General features: G+C 40.5%; 1 protein-coding gene across 1 annotated transcript in view; it reads right to left on the minus strand.

The window, feature by feature from the left end:
• ZFAT (zinc finger and AT-hook domain containing) overlaps nucleotides 1-20,691 on the minus strand; it is a 147,030-nt gene that overhangs the window by 46,874 nt on the left and 79,465 nt on the right. The window contains exons 8-11 of the mRNA XM_034763661.1: nucleotides 19,965-20,052; nucleotides 16,772-16,921; nucleotides 10,647-10,820; nucleotides 4,296-4,384 (exon numbers count right to left, since the gene is read on the minus strand). Of these exons, the coding sequence (XP_034619552.1) occupies nucleotides 4,296-4,384; nucleotides 10,647-10,820; nucleotides 16,772-16,921; nucleotides 19,965-20,052 (501 nt within the window). The remainder of the gene's footprint in view (nucleotides 1-4,295; nucleotides 4,385-10,646; nucleotides 10,821-16,771; nucleotides 16,922-19,964; nucleotides 20,053-20,691) is intronic.

Raw genomic sequence — 20,691 nt, forward strand, 5'->3', positions numbered from 1 at the left:
TTCAGAGTAAACAACCACCTCTTTAAATTTGGGTCAATTACTCCACACTTGTCTAAGGGTAACCAATAGTATGGATAGAATGTGATATCTTCTGAAACTTGATAAGCAATTAATTATAATAAATTACAGTATTCAACTCAGTAGGGAATATGAAAAGCTGCGTTTCTGAAGGGGTAGGAGTGCAAGGAAGAAAGACACACACAGAGAAGCCCTATCTACAGTAGGGAATTTTTCTAAAAACGTCCTCCCGTTGTCAATATCTGTTCACAGCTTCACCAGTGTTAGCAACATTAGGAGCCCAAATATAGAAAGAAGGGCTGCTGTTTGCTGCAGGAGTTTCTGAACACAATGTCAGTCTATGTGCTTTAGGCGAGGTTTTGTAACGTTGTAACACCAGAAGCCCTACTATGCTATGGCTCCCAACACTGCAAGCTCTGAGAGGGCTGAGCTGGTGAGAGCCATGATGGGAAATTTATTATTTCCCTACCATAGAAAGGACCAGAGATAGACAGAAGGCTGCAGTATAGCTGGAATAAGATGAATTCTGCTGATTGTGACAAAAGACAAAGAAATCTTGATCTTTAAGAATCAGTATTGTGTGCGCATCTGAGAGCCTGACTGTTCACCAGAGTCCAATATCTGTATGACAGCGGATTAGTAAACCTATGCAAAATAAGTCTAATCAATTGGGTAAATCTGACTTGCCTGTTATAAGAGATTGAATAAGTTCACAGAACCGTTTTGAGACAATCATGGTGACACACATGGATTGACTGCTTAAAGGGTCACCATCAACATAAAATCTAATATAGCCAAACGTGAGTTAAAAGTACTTTCTGGCACATTTGCACCCAAGCCCTTTGCTAATTGTTTGAGTTTTACAGTCACGTTTTTCTACTGCTTTTTGCTCTCCATTTGCTGTGTGAAAAATCCACACAAACAACAGAATAAACTGACTACGGCTCTGCAACTGGATGCACACAGTATCTCCTGTGAAGTGAAAAAGGTTTCCTCTAGACGTCAGTGAAAATAGTCTGTTATTCTATAATTTTAAAAAAGATATGAGCCCTAAGCAAAACAGTCCAAGACTACTGTCTAGATGATATGGTGATGCACATATTAGAAATATCATATTAGCACAGATAAGTTCATGCTGACTAGACTGTTTTGTTTCGCCATACCAGGCTGAGCTGCAGGAACCCTGGAATTCCTTTCAAAACGGATCTACTTGTAACAAGAGGGCTTTACTTGGAATTGCCCAGAACCAGAAACTATCTGCTATATATTCTGCAGAACTCCATTATGTCAATTAGGCAGCAAGCTAAAGGAAACAAGGATTAACTCACTAACAGAGATCAAACTTTGATCATCCCAGATTCCTGCACACTTTTTTGTAAATTCTTTAATGTCAAAATTACAAAAACCATTTGCCATTCACCACCATTTCCTGGCTCAACTACCATCTCAAAATGCTTAGATACCACTTTGATTTAGAAATAGAATAGATTAGAATTAAACAGACAGACCACATGACTGTATATCTTCACTTGAGTTTTATGCACATGCAATGATCCCACAGGCAGGAGTGCACTCACTAACACACTTTATTTTGTAAGGATCGCTGACAAACTAATCTCTTAACAATTCATTGGATATTCCAATTGCAAGGCAGGCTGACAGTAGGGTGGCAGGCCATGATAATTTACATTCTATCTTGCGGTCTACCAGGACAAAGCTATATTGTAAGTACTGCATTTTAAATATTTTTGTCCCAAAATAAAATATTTATTTTTAAACAATGAAACCAGAATTCAAGCTTCTATCTCAATCTCCTACCAGTTTTGTCAAAGAAACATTTACAAACAAAAAAGAACTTGTTACAAATGTTTTCACACTTGTGACGTTGCACCCCATAAGGCTTTATGGAAATATGTTTATGAATGTATATATATGACATAACTGGAATATGTTTTATGCTACATATGCCATGTAACATATCTCTTTAAAGGTGATGAGCTACTGAATACATTCCTCCTATTTGTATGCATGTATCATTTTTGTACTTGACATTATGAATATTGGCTGTATACTTGCTTGATTTCTAAGTAGCCTTAGTAGAGCATTTGGTCAGCTTCTTGAGAAAGGAATGTGCAAATTAAGTGCCCAATCAAGAAACACTTAAAGGACAATGAATCTTGTAAGGCTCCAATCCACATAAGAAGTCCACCTGAAGACGTGCAAGGTAGCATGTAAGCAATGGCTGCTGTTTGTAAAAACTGAGTCATGCATGGACATGTGACTTGCCCATGTGACTCCAAAACTCCATCTTGGAGCTGGACTTTGCATAGGAGAAGGGGGGGGGGGTCTCCACCCACAAGAGGGAGTCTATTTAAGCCCGTGGGAGACGCCTCCATTTTGTCTTCATCTGGCTAAAGAGATATCCTTGGGGGGTGGAGAGGCTACCAGAAGAAACTGGAACAAGGGACAATAACTACAGGGGGTGTGAGTGATTGCTGGACCCAGACTAGCAGGAGACTAGTCTGTAAAAGGAAGCTTACTGGGTGATGTTTTTATCTGTATTCAGTTTTCTTACTGTATTAGACATAGACTTGTGTGTTCTATTTTATTTTGCTTGGTAATTCGCTTTGTTCTGTCTGTTACTACTTGGAACCACTTAAATCCTTCTTTCTGTATTTAATAAAATCAATTTTTACTTATTAACCCAGAATATGTATTAATACCTGGGGGGAGGGGGGCAAACAGCTGTGCATATCTCTCTATCAGTGTTATAGAGGGCAAACAATTTATGAGTTTATCCTGTATAAGCTTTATACAAGGTAAAAACGGATTTATTTGGGGTTTGGACCCCATTGGGAGTTGGGCATCTGAGTGTTAAAGGCAGGAACACCTCTTAAGCTGCTTTCAGTTTAAGCCTGCAGCTTTGGGGCATGTGGTTCATGCCCTGGGTCTGGATTTGCAGCAGGCTAGTGGGTCTGGCTCAAACCAGGCTGGGCACTGAAGTCCCAAGCTGGGAGGGCATGGAAAGCAGGGGCAGAAGTAGTCTTGGCACATCAGTTGGCAGTTCCCAAGGGGGTTTTTGTGTTCCAACCCGTCACAGACTTATTTAGCATCTTGCAGCAGTTTTGCATTTTATTAGAAACAATCAACTTGTCAGTTTTGTGTCTATCATAAAATTAAATCTATCAGAAAATGAAAGTGTTGAATTCCCATCCTACATAAAAAATGCTGGAAATACAAATATAATGCAAAAGGAATGAAATTATTATAAATATATATATAAAATGATGCCTTCCTCTGGATGTTTCTGTTAATTTTCTCTTTCTATGTCTGTCTTCTAGAATTTAAATTCTGGGCCAGGGACTGTCTTAATTTCTGCTTTAGACAGGCAGCAAGCTTAATGTTGATATAAATGATAAAATATAAATGATACTTTAAAGAAGCAAAATAAGTCATTAGGTACTGAAAGCTGATGAATTGCAAAAAAAAAAAAAAAAAAAAGCATAACATCTTTATAGAATGGCTTAGAGGTTTACTCATTGTCAGGATAAAAGTGCTAAACTATACTGAACATTTTCTTTAAAGATAAAATTTTGGATTTTGTTGAAAATGAAAGCAAATGCCATTTTTCATTCTCTGAATATAGTATCCTCTATATTCATGACATTATATTCTACCACACTGAGAGTCACTGTAATATTTAGGAATAAATAAGGTATTGCTACATTTTATTAATATAAACTGATCTCCAATCTAAGTGCTTCACAGATACATTAACAAGCTTCCTTCTGAGACACACTTTAGACAGACAGATATGTTTTAGATTTCAATGTCCCTAATGTCCTTTGAAAACAAATGAACTCATCTACTGTAAATAAGGTGGCCATCTTTCAAAGAAAGTTAAAGGGGGCAGTGAACAATAATCTATGGAAGATCACTTCTTACTTTACTAGGAAATTGTAACATACAGATTTAAATAGTCATGTTTATTTTGCAGTGAAAAATACATACTTTAAAAAAAAGAAATTAAATATAAATTTCCATAAACAAAATGATTCCATCATGTTGTTGCACAGTTTGGAGTGTATTCTTCAAGTAATGTTGCTTAATATTTAAATGCCAAAGTCAAAATCCCCCTTCTAACATTAGAAACATAAAAATATCATATGTTATATCACTAGAAATAAGAACATCCCTCTTGAAAGTTGTTGTGCAGTCTGAAGACCCCTTTATTGCTACATGAGTATTAATTAATCATGGCTTACTTGCACTCTTACCTTGAAAGAGACATGTTGTTCCATGTGACGTAGGAGCTGTGGCTTTTGGGCTGCAGTGTAGTCACACACTGTACATTTAAACTGCTTTCCTGAAACAGAAATAGAAAATGTGTTCAGATTGCCTCTTCATATTTAAATACAGAAAGCTATCAATGATATTTCATGATAAAGATGATTGTTAACAGAGTAAGGATAACCAAATATTGTCAACTTATCTGTTAGAATTTAGTATCAATAGAGGCACATTTTGCAAAATTCTGGTCAAATAGGTCTGAACAGAATAGGACAGAAAGAGCCTTTGTCTGCTATTTTTAATTACAAGTGAATAAACAGTGAATATATTACTTGGGATAGCCATTCGGGAAAGAACACCCTTTAGCGTAAATGCCCAGTGGACATCACTGCTGCTTCGCAAAAACATAGCTGCAAGCCCATTTATTTGGTTGTAAATAACGTAGCTCTTCAGACACGCCTGTTGCAGGTGCTTGTTCCATCTCTGTCCCAATCTTCCAACCGTTATGACTCATGTACATTTTTTATTTTTTGACACTCACTGGATTTATTTTTAGAATACTATTAATTATTGCAGCTGGTCTTCAACAAATGATTTTTATTGGCATGTTTCACTACAATCTTAAAATAATGACTCAAACAGTCCTGAAAGGGATCCTTGCAAAGACAAAAAAACCCAAAAGCTGCCACACAGAAATAAGCAAAATAAATATAAAATAGTATGTTAACAGGCCAAGTGGTACTGAAGCTTTATGCTCAGACCTTTCACTTCCGTCTGCCTGGGTTCAATGTGGGACTGAGGAAACAATCTATAGTGAATGTGATTTTTTTTAACCTTGCCTTGCCAGTCTGTGCTCAAAAGGAGCCCATTACTAAAAGACTAGGAGTGTTGTAGGCACACTGGAAAAATATCTATTACCTAGAAACCAGGGACATGTAAAAGTGTTATCTGGTCACCGTATTACTTGGTCACTTAGATGACAGCAACTTCAAGCTATTGTTGATGCCTAGAAGACAAGTGAGTTATCTTGGGGGCATCTACCATGTAGTTGGTGACAGGTTTCAGAGTGGTAGCCACATCAGTCTGTATCAGCAAAAACAATGAGGAGTCCTTGTGGCACCTTAGAGACTCACAAATGTATTTGGGCATAAGCTTTAGTGACCAAAAAGATATAATTTGCCGTCACCCATTTGGAACACTGGAGAATGGATTGACATAGCCTGAATTTCAACGGTTGGAAGCTGAAGCTATGCAAATTCAGACTACAAATAAGGCACAACATTTTTAACAGTAGCTGTAATTAACTACAGTATTGGAATTATTTATTTAGGAACATGATAGAACATGATGGTCATTTCAAATTTCAACCCTGTTCTCCAAAGTGCTTGCAACCTCTCCCATCTTGGCATCATCCACATATTTAATAAGCACACTCTCCACTCCACTATCCAAATAATTAATGAAAATATTGAATCTATGAGGTCTGTGAAGTAGGGGCATTCTGAAGGGAATCAAGATAGTCAAATGTGGAAACAATGTATTTCATGACCCTATTCACCAATGGGACTGAAATCTCTCTTACATTTCAAGGAGAGGATCTCTTGTTTGAGGCTTTGCAAAAGCTAGGAAGTGCTATGCTGGAACTCTCAAACTCATTCTATGACCCTATCTCCCCACAATTCACTTTCCCCCCCCCCTAAAACATTTGTTTTTCTCTTTATATTCTCCTTCCTCTTGATTTAAAAACAAATATTCTCCATCTTTCCTTTCATTCTCTCTTTCTCCCTTCTCCATGCTCTTCTCTATTCCTCCATTCTTCATCTTCCTCCCTTAGTTATGAGTTCAGACACCACAAGGATGGGGAATATTGAAATGCAGAGAGAGAGAGAGAGAGAGAGAGAGAGATCTTCCCACTTCCAGGATTTCCATACCACAGAGCTTCATTTGTTCAAACAATTTTAAATGCTTGTTAGAAAAGCTGTCAAAAGCTAAAAGGACCAAGGCAAAAGTGGAAAAGGCAGATTCACTCTAACTTGTCACAAAACAGGGCAGTTTCTTTACATTCAGAATCTTGTTAATAAAAGTTGCAAATGTTTTATACTGAAAGTGACAGCTCCAATAAAAACAGCTAAGAAAAATCTTGACACAATTTTTTTGCTACCTAATTAAATTAATGAAAGTCAGGATCTATGCTTCATTTCTACTCAAACTGTAATCAGCCTAGACGACTGAATTGTTTTCTGTCATATCACTCTTGAGAGGAATAAAGCAGAGAAAAAACAACCCACTTTATTTTCTAGTGGTTAAACTGACCTTGCAAGGCTGAAGTTTGAACAAAAAATGCCTGAATTCATAAGCCAGGAAGACAAGACAGAAACAGTGAAGCGATTTTCAAACCCATTCTGTTTATTTGTAGAATAACTGAACAACACTGGACTGTGTTAGTAATATTTGAAGGGATGGAGGCACCATACAATGGAAGGTGTCACCACTCAAGAGGCGGAAAATCCTTTGACAAATCATACAACACATCTCCAACTAGAAATGTTATCCCACTTGCCACCAGTTCTTAAAGTACGTGCAGCATTTGAAGGGATGGCATTAAGGAGGGGGATAACTGAAAACACCTGGAGGTTTGACATATCTAGGGTGGAACCCTGATACTGATAAAGTCAATGGTAGAACTCCCACCTGATTTCAATGGGGCAGGATTTCGCATATAGAATTTTGGAAAGGAAATAAAGAGGAAAAAGCAGGCAATGGAAAGGGAGGAGACCCAGTACATTTACATCACCGAGAAACAGCAGCAGCTGGAAAAACAAAGCCATCTCATATACTCCAGAGGTAGATGGCAGTCTGAGCCCTGGCAATAAAGGCTACTGGGCATATATTTGTTTTTCCTGTACCTAGGGTTGCTGATTTTGGTTGGGCATATTCCTAGAGGTTTCATCACATGACATAATCTTTAATTAAAGATTAATCTTTAATTCCTGGAGACTCCAGGACAATCCTGGAGGGTTGGCAACCCTACCTGTAGCCAAGGCTTCAACTCGACCAGCTTGTGTGTTAAAGTACATAGCACCAAGTCTATGCTAGAATTTTGGAAGATGTTAGTAGAAACACCTTAGCTAACATGTCCTAAAACCACACCTTTATAACCTAGTCTAGGCAAAGCCTGTGTGACTATAGCCCTATTCTCATTATGGTCAAGTTAAGGTCAACTCAGTCTATAAAGTAGCACAACAATCACTTATTTGCACACATGAAATAGATCAGACATTGAACTGCCTGATTTACAAAAACAAATGACATTTTCATGTTCAAATTTTATTATCTGCACATGAAAATAATTGTACATGAAAATTTGAGAATGAAAACACAAAAAGGTAGTTTTTTTTAAATTAAGCCATAAGAGCGAAAGAGAAAATAAGATTTTACTATATTTTCATAATAAAACCTACCCTTACCCAATAGCTGGTTATACAAAGTATGAGCATGCAGTGAAAATCAGAAGATGCTTCTTTGTAAATTGCATCCCAAAATTTCCTTTTGACTCAATTATATGAATAAAAATCAAAGATAAACATAGCTCAGCATAGGAGGGTTTTATTTGATAGTTATTGATTTGATTCCAAAATACAGACATACAACATCATTTAGATTGACTCATTATTGTGCTAGTGTTAATCCGGTTAGAGCCCTGCAACCTGACCCCAAAGTAACTGGACCTGACTACAAGTGTCAGGTTCAGGTCAGGTATGAAAACAACCTAACCCTCTCAGGTCGAGTAACCTCTGAACACCTTTTATCCTGTGGTGTTGGTGCAGAGTTGGCATGCCCCCACTCCTGCTGGCTGACATCACCTTGCTATGCTGTATGCGCTGCAAAATGAGTATGCCAAGGAGTGACAGCACCTCTCACTCTGCGGTGCACACAGTGCAGAGGGGCAGTGACAGTGGCTGGCAGGAACGGAGCATACAACCACTGCTGCACTGACCCTACAGAGAGGAGGCAGTCAGAGATGGATCACAGGCTTGGGGCCCTACCAGGATGAGCCACAAGAACGAGGCAGTAGTGCTGACCCAAGTTTGGGGGGGAGTGGCAAGTTTGGGTAGGGTCAGTTTCAAAACGACTTGACATTCTCAGGTCAGACTGCCATGCTTGGATTTGGGGCAGGCTTTAAAATGAGGTCCTCTGGATCCAATTACATTGGGGCTACTAGAAAGTACAACTATTTATTGAATTTTTAATTTTTTTTTTTTTTTTTTTAAGGAAAATAGCAATTGGGAGTGATTTAGTGATTCTAGTGAACATTACAATAATTACATGTACCCACAACATTTCTGTTTACATCTTCTTATTTTGGTTTCATTGGGACATTGGGATAAATTTAAAATATAAATCCTCTATTGTGAAGTATACATTGTAATGAAAATCTAATTTCAAAATAAATCATCAAAAGGGATGGAAAGGGAGATTGCAAAAGAGTAGCAGTATTAGAAGACAATGTTAGTGCATTAACAAAAATGTATATATGAAATAAAACTGATATTAAAAACCTGACAAAGATAGAATGGAATTATATTTGAAAAGACTAGATCAATTATAACATAGAAACATACCACAGGTTACTGAATACATAGTAAAAGTCAATGGGACTTGTGCTACTAAATCACTGAGTCCCGTTTGAAAATCCCACTCAAAGAATAAATTGTCATATTTTGAAATATCTTATTTATTTCAAACATTGTTTTCCTTTTTAGATTTTGTGTACATTTTCTCAACCAATATGAGATAATATCCTTCACATTTGAAAACTTAATCAGACTGAAGATTCGCATATGAACAGTGTCAAGTTTTTCTGTACCACCCAATACTGCACTGCCTAAGCACTGAGCGCTAACTGTGTGTGGCAAATGCAGGGCCGGCTCCAGGCACCAGCTTACCAAGCAGGTGCTTGGGGCGGCCACTCTGGAGAGGGGCGGCACGTCCAGCTATTCAGCGGCAATTTGGTGGACGGTCCCTCACTCCCGCTCGGAGCGAAGGACCTCCCGCCGAATTGCCGCCACAGATCGCGATCGTGGCTTTTTTTTTTTTTTTTTTTTTGGCCGAAAAGATTAAGGTCCTGCTCCTGCAATTCTTCCATTTGCCAAACTCCCACTGATATCAACAGGAGCTGTGCATATGGAATTCTATATCTAAAGGATAAGAAGCCAAACTAGCATTTTAGAAGATCGAATCTTTGGTAGTCAGTTGTCTCTCCATTTATAAAAATTAATCATGAGACATCTTCAATGGCTCCATGCAACAGATATGGCAATTTCCTGCCATATCCTTGTGAGATCCTATTGAATTAAGTTTAAGTATCTTTAGGATCTATTGTATTAAGTTAATGGTTTATATATTAGTGTGGGCTGGGATTTTACGTAACCTCTCAATAGGAGAGATGCAACACATGGGAGACCTGGGAATTCAGAGGACTATATTGAACAATGTGCCAGAGAAGAATGGACTCTTGGAACAAAAAGTGTTAAGTATTTTTTCTGGAGAATACCTAGGGGGAGGTGAATGCAAATTCCCCATGTCTGGTTAGGTAAAAAAAAACAGCTTTTTGAAGCTATGCTCTCAGGAGTGGGCCTTTGTCTCATCACCTGTTACATGAGGCCAAGATCAAAAACCCAAGCTGTATAAAGAAAAGACTGAACTATTCATGGTGGGTCTGGTTCTGAATCTGAGACAGTTATGAACTTATAACCACAGGGAAACCCAGTTGTGGTTTTGAAAGACTGATGTACCAGAGCTTGAGGGTAGAGGGAGGTGACCCTGGAAAGTTTTTTAGCAAGCAATACATTCTTTTATTGTTTTTAATATGTCTTCTCTGTAATGCTTTTCACCTGAAGAATATATGTACTAATTTAGAAAGAGTTGTGTGGTAACTTATAACTGCTGGAAATTACATTGTTCGTAGCCTTGGGAGGGAAAGCAAAGCACAGATACTGGCCTGTTAGAGAATATTGCCATGTATGCTGGGAACTCTGCAGTCTGGAAAAGCCCCAGTCAGGAAGGACAGAGAGGCAGATCTGGGCTCAAGAGAGGTGACGGCTGAGGACCTGGGAGCCTAGAGTGGGTGCCCTTAAGGGATTACGGAGGGAAAATACAGGTGTAGTTGCCCTAAACTGTGACACTCCATATCTCAAAATTTTTCTTGTGAGTAAAGAAAATCTGATATATGCAGGCTCACTGATCACAGGAAAATTGCATTGCCACTAATGTGCTAAAATTTAGATAATATCTAGCACCCAAATACATAAACTTCAATCTGTCAAACATCCACTCACCATCAGCAGTATGGAGGAGTTTATGACTCTTCAAAGTGCCTTTTGATTTGAACTTTTTTCCACACATATCACACAGGTGCGTTTTCTCAGTGCTGTGGCGATTCATATGAGCTTTCAGATTACTCTTGCTGCGAGTAGCATATTCGCAAAGAGAACATTTGAATGGTTTGACACCTACCAACAGAGTTAAAAAAATACATCACTTATGTTACAAAATTTCTAAACTGCATATTTTGGCTGGAGCTAGTGGGGGAAAGGGAGTGGGCGATTACTGGAGAGAAAAATTGTTCCGACTGTATAAACAACCTAGGCAATAAGGCTAACATTTTCAAATTTGGATGCCTACATTTAGGAATCTAAATTTATACTTAGATTCAGTAAGCTTGATAAGTGGCCTGATTTTCAGAGATCCTGAGTCCATACACCACCTATTGACTTAACGACAAGTACTGGTTGCTCAGCACCTCAGAAATTTGGACCACTTATTTAGGTGTCTATGTGTGGATTCAGGTGCCTAATACAGGCATGAGAGTTTGAACATTTTGGCCTGGAGCCTTATTTCCTGCTCACTTTGTTGTTTCAAGATGGATTTCTCTCATACCCCTCTTCTTCCACAAATCAGGGTGGATGGTTTCCATCCTTCTGGCAGACAGAGCCTTTGTGGGTTAAAGCAGCGATTCTCAAAGCTGGTCCGCCACTTGTTCCGGGAAAGCCCCTGGTGTGCCAGGCCGTTTGTTTACCTGCCACTTCCACAGGTTCGGCCGATCACAGCTCCCACTGGCCGTGGTTCGCCACTCCAGGCCAATGGGGGCTGCGGGAAGGGCGGCCAGCACATCCCTCGGCCCGCGCTGCTTCCTGCAGCCCCCTCTGACTTGGAGCGGCGAACCGTGGCCAGTGGGATCCACGATCAGCCGAACCTGCAGATGCCGCAGGTAAACAAACTGGCCCGGCCCGCCAGGGGCTTTCCCTGAACAAGCGACGGACCGGCTTTGAGAATCACTGGGTTAAAGCACACTAGGCTGATGAGAGGCAGAAACTGTAATTCACAAGGACCAGGCATATCAGCTCATCATTAAGGCAGAGATGGGGACCTACAGTGCTAGTATAAATGTCTGAAATACTGTTATGAGTCTAGTATTTGGGTACCAATATATTAGCTGGTCAGTCAGTATTCAGCCCATTATACCCTTTATACAGGAAGTAAGTAAAATAGTATGGAAAAAACACTCCGCTTCTAGGTCATAATCAGATGCTCACACATGATTTATTAATGGACTGAAGACACTAAAAGCATAGAATGGCTGTGATCCTCCACTTAGTGAATGAACCTATCAGCCTGAGGATGAACCAGCTTTTTCCAGACCCAGCTCCATCCGCAGATGATTTGTAACTTGTAAATTTCTTCACTGCTAAATGTTGTCCGCACAAGCCTGGACAAACCAGCAGCATTTTTTCATGATTTTCAATGTTTTCTATATTCACTGTACTCATCTAATATACTCTCCATCTTATTCATTGACTTATGTAAGCGATTAACATTCACAAATGCAAATGGATTTCAATTGTTTTATTAATACATTTCATTTCATGTTTTTCTGGACACATGAATGGAGTGAATTTATTCTTGAACAATTACTGCAAATCACTGGCTTTATTTTGACTATAATATGAATTTAGTTCACCCTTCCTTATTCAGATTTATTTGAGCAGGCAACACTTTCTGAATTTACAGCAATTCATTCATTCGTAAACAAAGAGGGATCAGAAGCAAGTTCTGCATTACTTATGACTTGTCTTTGATGATGTTCATCCATCGTTATCGATGAAGACCTCAACAACTCATTCTTTTGATGACCGGGCTCTGTGCGTCCGAAGATGACTGATCAGTCCGATTCGGGCGTGGAATGTCCTGTCACACGTCGGGCAGACATGTAATGGCACTGTCGATGATGTATGAGCAGCTCTGGACTTGCGCAGCTCACGTTTTTTTTTCAGCCTCAGCAATATGCCTCGCCTCAGAGGTATTACTGCCTGTGTGAATGAGGCTGTGCCATGCTGGACGGTTCAGTGCGAAGATTTCCCATGTTGCGCTGTTGATCTCGAAGGACTTCAAAGAGGTTTTCAGCGTGTCCTTGAACTGCTTCTTTTGTCCTCCATGGGAGCACTTTCCCTGAGTGAGTTCTCCGTAGAAGAGCTGTTTAGGAATGCGTTCGTCTGACATTCTCACGACATGTCCGGCCCACCTGGTCTGGGCTCTCATCAGCAATGTGTGAACTGACGGCAGACTGGCTCTAATAAGGACATCAGTATCGGGCACTTTGTCCTGCCATCTGATTTTTAGAAGCTTTCGCAGACAGGAAATGTGGAAGCGATTGAGCCTTCGTTCATGACTCCGATACACAGTCCACGTTTCGCAGGCGTACAGCAGAGTTGGAAGCACCACTGCTCGGTAGACCTTCAGCTTCGTTGGTAGGCTGATCCCTCGACGTTCCCAAACATTGGAGCACAATCGGCCAAATGCAGAGCTGGCTTTAGCAATTCTGCAGTTTACTTCATCATCGATTGACACTGCTCGGGAAAGGGTACTGCCTAGGTACGTGAAGTGGTCTCTGTCCATTTACAGTGATGGACGGTTCTGAGTACGGAGCGTGGGGAGCTGGCTGGTGCATGACCTCCGTCTTCTTGATGTTAATGGTGAGACCGAAGTTGTTGCATGCAGTTAAAAACTTGTCCATACTGGCTTGCATTTCTGGCTCTGTACTAGCATTCAGAGCACAATCATCGGCAAAGAGAAAGTCTTGAAGTACAGTTTCCTTCACCTTGGTGATGGCACGCAGTCGCCTCAGATTGAATAGTTTCCCGTCAGTTCTAAACTTCAGGCGTACTCCTTCAGTGCAGTGTTGAAAGGCATCAGTCAAAGTGGCAGAGAATATCATGCTGAACAAAGTGGGTGCTAGAACACACCCTTGCTTGACGCCGTTGGTGACTGGGAAGGCCTCAGATGTTTCACCATCATCCAGGACACGAGCCATGATACCGTGATGAAATTGACGTACCATTCGTATAAATCTGTCTGGACAGCCAAATTTTGACATGATCCTCCACAGGCCCTGGCGACTAACAGAGTCAAATGCTTTCGTGAGGTCCACACAAGTTGTGTAGAGTTCATGATTCTGCTCTTGACATTTCTCCTGTAGCTGACGCACAGCGAAGATCATGTCAATAGTCCCACGTCTCTTGCGGAAGCCACACTGTGATTCTGGCAGTAAGCCCTTCTCCAGGTGAGTGATCAATCGGTTCAACAGAACCCGTGCAAGAACTTTCCCCGTGGTAGAAAGCAGCGAGATTCCACGGTGATTATTGCATACCTGGCGATTGCCCTTCCTCTTATAGAGGTGCAAGATGGACGCGTCTCTAAATTCTTGTGGAATGGTTCCCTGCTTCCAGAAGGACTGAAACAGCTCAGTGAGTTTCCGTAACAGCACAGGTCCACCGACTTTGTACACCTCTGCTGGTATGGCATCTGACCCTGGGGCTTTGCCACTTGACAGCTGATTGATAGCTTTCTTCACTTCGTCCTCTTCTGGTGAAGCATCCATGGAGTCATTGACTGCAACCTGAGACATCTTGTCAATGGCCTCATCATTGATGACTGAGGGGCAATTGAGAATTGCTTCAAAGTGTCCAGCCCATCTCTGGAGAATCTGCGTCTTCTCTGTAAGGAGCACAGTACCATCAGAGTTCAGGAGGGGAAAGCTCCCAGAAGACTGTGGGCCATAGAGTGTGTTGAGGGCTTCATAAAACTGCTTATAGTCGCTCCTGTCCACATATGCCTGTATTTCATCTGCTTTGGTGCTCAGCCACAAGTCCCCCATTTTGCGCAGTCGGTTCTGTACTGTTCTGCGAGCGTTGATAAAGGCGGTCTTCTTTGCCGCTGACGATGGATCGTTTTGATATGCACGATGCAGGCGGTGCTTCTCAGCAAGTAAGGCCTGGATTTCTGCATCATTTTTGTCAAACCAGTCTTGCCGCCTGCATGTGGAGGGCCCCAATACCTTCGATGCAGCTGTATGGACAGTGTTGCGGAATCACTCCCAGTCTTTCTCAGCGTCATCCTCAATACAAAGATCAGCAAGCTCATTCTCTAGATCTTCCGCTAGATTTTCAGTGATGTGGCTGTTCTTCAGCTTCGACACGTTGATCCTTTTGAGAGCCTTACAGCCTTGTGGTCGTCTCTTCAGCATGATACGGAGCTTCATTTTGGATACTATGAGTCTATGATCCGTCCAACAGTCAGAGCCACACACAGCTTTTGTAACCCTGACATCTGATCTGTCCCTTCTCCTGATGATGACATAATCGATCAAATGCCAGTGCTTGGAACGGGGATGCATCCACGAAGTCCTGTTACGGGTAGGAAGGCGGAAGACAGTATTGCTGATCAGAAGGTCATGTGCTGCACAAGTTTTCAGCAGTAACAGGCCATTGCTGTTACACTTTCCCACTCCATTTTTCCCCGACTGCGGCATCACATCCGACTCTTGCGTTAAAATCGCTAAGCAGAATGAGCTTGTCTGTGCAGTGCACTGACGATAGCAGAGTATCTAGTTCTTCGTAGAATTTATCCTTCACATCCTCTGGGTTGGTCACTGTAGGAGCATATGCGCTGATCAAAGTAGCTTGTTTTCCTTTTAGAAGCGGAAGCTGCATTGTCATGAGCCGGTCATTCAGACCCTTGGGGGAACTAGCAAGTTTCCGAACAAGATGATTCTTGATGGCGAAGCCAACTCCAGATTCACGACGCTCATCACTGCTGCGGCCACTCCAGAAGAATTTATAGCCACCGCCTGACTCGGACAGCTGTCCTTCATTAGTAAGGCGAGTTTTGCTAAGGGCTGCAATGTCAACGTTGTAGCGTGTGAGTTCTCTAGCGACAAGTGCTGTTCTTCTCTCCGGTCTGTCTGCCGTGATGTTATCCAGTAACGTGCGCACATTCCATGTGCCAATAGTGATTGGTGTCACTCTAAGTTTTGTTTTTGTTCGACCGCTTTTGTGGGATCCCCGCCAGCTGCGGTATGCTGGCCAGGGTAAGGTGAAGCAGGCAATGTTTAGGGCTCCTTTTCTAGCCCCCCTCCTCATTCTACGGAGGCGAGCAGTGCAATGCTGAATAGGGCTGCTCAGTCGCTCAAGAAGATGCTGAGCTCCACTGCTGCTTCGATCAGTGAGGAACGACCATTATGCCTGAGCCGCCTATGTGCAGGTCCGCGGCTACAGCTCCCAGTGTATCCACACCTGCTGCTTCGTCACTCGCCCATCGCCACAGGACTTGATATAATGTAATATGATATGATATGATGTCAAGACTTGCGCGTGAATTGGATTAAAGTGAGGGAGAGTTGCGCGACGTCAGCCTCACTTTCTCTTCCCAGTTCCTATCTGTATCCAGAAGTCGAGATGGCTGGAGATAGGGCAGGGCGCAGTGGATGACCAGGACGCCTACGTGTCTTGTTGTGCTCTTAAGCGTTCCATAACGCTTGCCGTCACCACCTTCCTGACCATTGAACCAGGCTGCCTCAGTCAGCCGGATCCAGCCTTCGCATGCAATGGGTAGACAGGCTCTAACTCTTCGAGAGTCTCATACTCATCGGCTATCCTCACCTGGTTTAGCCCGCCAGTCGAGACGGTCTCCGGGGTGTGGCCACTGTCGCATGCTGACAGCTACTTGGAGCCACAGGTGAGAGCTGGGTGTCAAGTGGGGACCAAAGTGGATGAGCTACTCCTAGGAGTACGACTGCTCCCCCATCAGAGGTACTACCCCTCCCTGACAACCCCGTGTGATTGACACAGGGAATCACAAGACATGTAGTTTGGTAGGAACTGGAACCCAACAAACAGGTTTACTGAACTTTTACTTTGACTTCAAATAGAAAAACTTTATTAAGAGACAGCAGGAAACTTCAAATTCTCCTACAGGACTGGCTTGTGTACAGAGTATTAAACAAACATGAATAGGATTGAAATGTCATTCGCTTTCAATTTATTATTTACTATATTAATTAAGGGACCATAAGCAAGGAATATAAAATAAATGATGTGGATTAAAGTTTAAAATTGAACATCATTACCTTCATGAGCCCAAATATGACGCTGAAGGTCTGATCCATTCTTCATAAAATAGAAATCACAATAGGGACATTTCACAGCTCGTTTTCCAATTAATCCTTTCAACTGAACCCTCCTGCCGAGAATCTCTGAGATGGTGCTCATTGAGACCTCTGGAAAAAATATGCACGAAAACAAGGCATTCCAGACAGGCATGCACAGAATTTGCTCCAAGATATACTACATAAAATAAAATATTGCAGATCTAGATTGTTCCTAACTTGTGTCTATTTAAGTAGCTTTACTTAAAAAAAAAAAAAAACTCTTTCCACACAGACAAGGCCAGCTCAAAGAAAACAGCCTTATTAATTTATGTATTTTTCCTGCATTAAACACTGACTTATTCACTGTGTATCCCCGCGCAGCGACTTACTGCTTCAGTGACAAATTAGAGCCTGCATGCACCACGGGGTCAGAAGTCATTTTCCAGCTATGAATATTCTCAGTACACCAATAGGTAATAAGGCAACATTTAGACGCTAATATTTATAAAGTTTCAATGTCTTCGAACAGGTTTACAACATTTGTTAAAGGTTTCACTTGAGATTTCCAGAAGCGCTGAGCACCTCTCTAAACTTCAGTTTGAGTTGTGGTCATTCAACCTCTCTGAAAATCTGGTCTTTCATTTAAAAGGAAAAAATAAATAGCCTAATACTCTAGAGATGTCAAAATAGCTTTAAATAGTTAGGCTTTATTATTTAAAAAATTAAAAATCCTAACCTCACATGCTAAGAGACATTACTTAATGTTCTTTAAAAGTTCCAGTCATCAATGATGGACTTTCAATACTTTCCTACTATATGGTACTAAATTATAATAGTTAAATGTTATGTGTATATGACTCTTATTGTGACCAGAAACTTTAAGCATTGAGAACAGATGGAATCCTAAATAAACTAAAGTGGAATTCTAGCCCCAGTGACGTCAATCGGGCCCGGATTTTACATCTATTGTCCAGAAACTTGGAACAAGCAGAAGTGCTGGCTGGGGAAGTAAAAATATCAGGTTTTCTGCTTGCTGAACAAGAAAAAAAGACCGAGAGCAGGTTAGCTGACATCAGAGTCAGAGGGGAGGGAGAAGCTGTCAGAAATATTACTTTATGATAAATAAGAAATGGTTTCGGTTTAAATTAATTTTTGATAAGTTCTTCTAAAACTCAAATCCTTTGAACATTATCTTGTTTTGCCTTTCATCTTTATTCTCTTGCCTCTGCATTTTAAAAAACAATTGCATTCACTCAGTTCCAGCACTTGTCACTTTATGCTATCAGGACCTTTAACACCCCTTAATGTCAATTTTGTTTTGAATGGAAATATGCTTGCGATCAAAAAATAATAATAATCCCTGATGACCACAAAGAGAGGATACATGGGAAAGTGTTATGCAAATATTTTTCTTTTAAAATCTAATTACAAATAGTCTTTTGTTGTATATTAGCTTGCAAAGGTTCTGTGTATCTTAATAACGTTTCTTTAATATATCACTGAAGTGTCTCTATTAAACATGCTGTGCTTTTTGCAAAGTTCTGATAGAATCCACTCTTCATCTAAGGAAAAAAATTATAGGCCTTAAATACTAAAATTGAGCAGATTTTTAACCTTCCTTATTTTTATTAGTTAAGTAGCAGCACTGGGCTAGCAGTTTACAGAATGTTTCCTGACCCAACCAGCTCACCCTCCAGTACCAACACAAGCAAAACAATTCAGAAAATAAACAATGACTACGTTTTCAAGCAATTGGGATGGCTTGTATGAATGTATATAGTATTCTACTTCTCTTAAAAAAGCAAATGTATATTTGTGTACAATAATTTGTTTATATACACCTCTACCCCGATATAATGCTGTCCTCGGGAGCCAAAAAATCTTACCGCGTTATAGGTGAAACCACGTTCTATTGAACTTGCTTTGATCCGCTGGAGTGCGCAGCCCCGCGCCCCCGGAGCGCTGCTTTACGATGTTATATCCGAATTTGTGTTATATCGGGTCGCATTACATCGGGGTAGAGGTGTATTTGATATAACCATTTCCCTCACCCTTCATGCTTCTTTGTCTTTCTTTTCACTGTGACCTCGTCAGGGTAGGAATGATGGGTCAAACTGACATTCAATGGGACTTGGCTGCTTTTAAAAATGTTACCCACTCCATATCTCACTACATGTTTGCACCCGTTAGCACATTTGGTCCCCAATTCTGATTGGCGGCTTCTGGGCACCATCCATAATACAAATTAACAACAGTAATATAGAGCATGTGGTGCTGATATGACTCAGAGGTAGGGAAAATCTTGCAATGGTTACTGTTGAAAGTAAGCATCCCGTACTGACTACTATCAGTAGGATTACACTGGACTATGGACTGACCTACTGTGATGTATTTCAGACAGTTATGCTTAAACTAGCTGGTTCCCCTGCCTCTCCCCACTCCCCGCCCCACACACACACTAGAGGCTTGGCCATGACCAGCTATCACGTTATTAAAAAGTGTTAAACAATGTCTATGCTAGGTGCCAAGCAGTGTTTAAAAATGTGTAAATTAAAATGTGTCAGCTAAGATTTTTTTTTGTTTTTTTAAATGTACCTATTTACCAAGTTTAGACAGGGCCACTGTGATTCACCCTTTTTATGATCAGGGCCTTTTTTGGCTTGAACAGTAGATATTATTGAATAATAAATATCCTTTGATGTATAAATAGAATAGACACTAGCATGTAGAATTGTCAAAAAGAGTATCACCATGAAAAGCTAGCTTTTTATTTAACAGAAAAGAAGGGCTGGATCCTGCAAGGTGATGAGGACTCAGAACCCAATCCAGCAGTAGCTTTTAAGCACACAAATAGTTTAATTTACTTTGATGGGACAATTCAGATGCTTAAGTGCTTTGCTGAATCAGGGACAGAGGGCTCAGCATTTTGCAGTGTAAAGCCCACAAATATCACACAACACGCCCTTTTACTCTGTTCCCACACCACAAATTAGCGTATTGTATGTTTACAATCTAATCCCTAAAGATCTGTAAACTCTACTGAAGTTTTAATATAACTAGTTTAGAATAAGAATGTAAATTTTTACACAGAACAATCGCGTTATATTGCTTACTCCAGGACAGTCTTCCTCTGTTGCACTAGATGTAGAAATGTTATTGTTGTTTGTCTTACCAGGGTGATTTGTCTTGATATGTGATTTTATAAGTCGATCTTCAGAAAATGACTTCTCACACACCGGACAGGAATAACTCTTTTTGTCCTTAAAGGAAAGGAAGAGATTATATTAGACGTTCACTGGGCTGATTACTACACTCATTACACACTGAATCATATATGGCTCCCAACAAAGTTACAACCAAAATGCTCATATGTGAATCACACTGAGCATTATGAAAAGCTAATGCCATTATTATAATGAAATATAATGAAGGTATAATATAAAATTATTCTAAAAACCCCATGTCATTAATCCTGGGATGATTTAGTGCTTTGTTTTGTAGCACACGGGGAAAACGTTAAATAAATTAAAGCATTATGATCTACCTAACTCTTTACAGAATTGGGAGGTGAAATATTACTGTACAAGTCACAGATCAGAAGGAAAGATGAAGGGTTTGATGTGAGCAGGAGTATTCAATTTTTTCATCATTTGATCAATCCATCCTTCCAAAGCCAAAGGAACAGATCTCATTGTGGCCTTAATTCTGCAGGCCTCAGCCAGGACATACCTTTCTACCACAGTTCAATGGGACTTTGCTAGAACATAAGGTGATTATGGCAGATTTCATTAAAAAACAAGGGTCTATGGTTTCGAAATGCCAGATAATATATTTAGTGCTGAATATTTATTATTATTCAACTGTTTCAAGTTAAAAAATTTTGTCAGAGTTTCATAAGT

Source organism: Trachemys scripta, chromosome 2, assembly GCF_013100865.1.
Source record: "Trachemys scripta elegans isolate TJP31775 chromosome 2, CAS_Tse_1.0, whole genome shotgun sequence".
Lineage (NCBI taxonomy): Eukaryota > Metazoa > Chordata > Testudines > Emydidae > Trachemys > Trachemys scripta.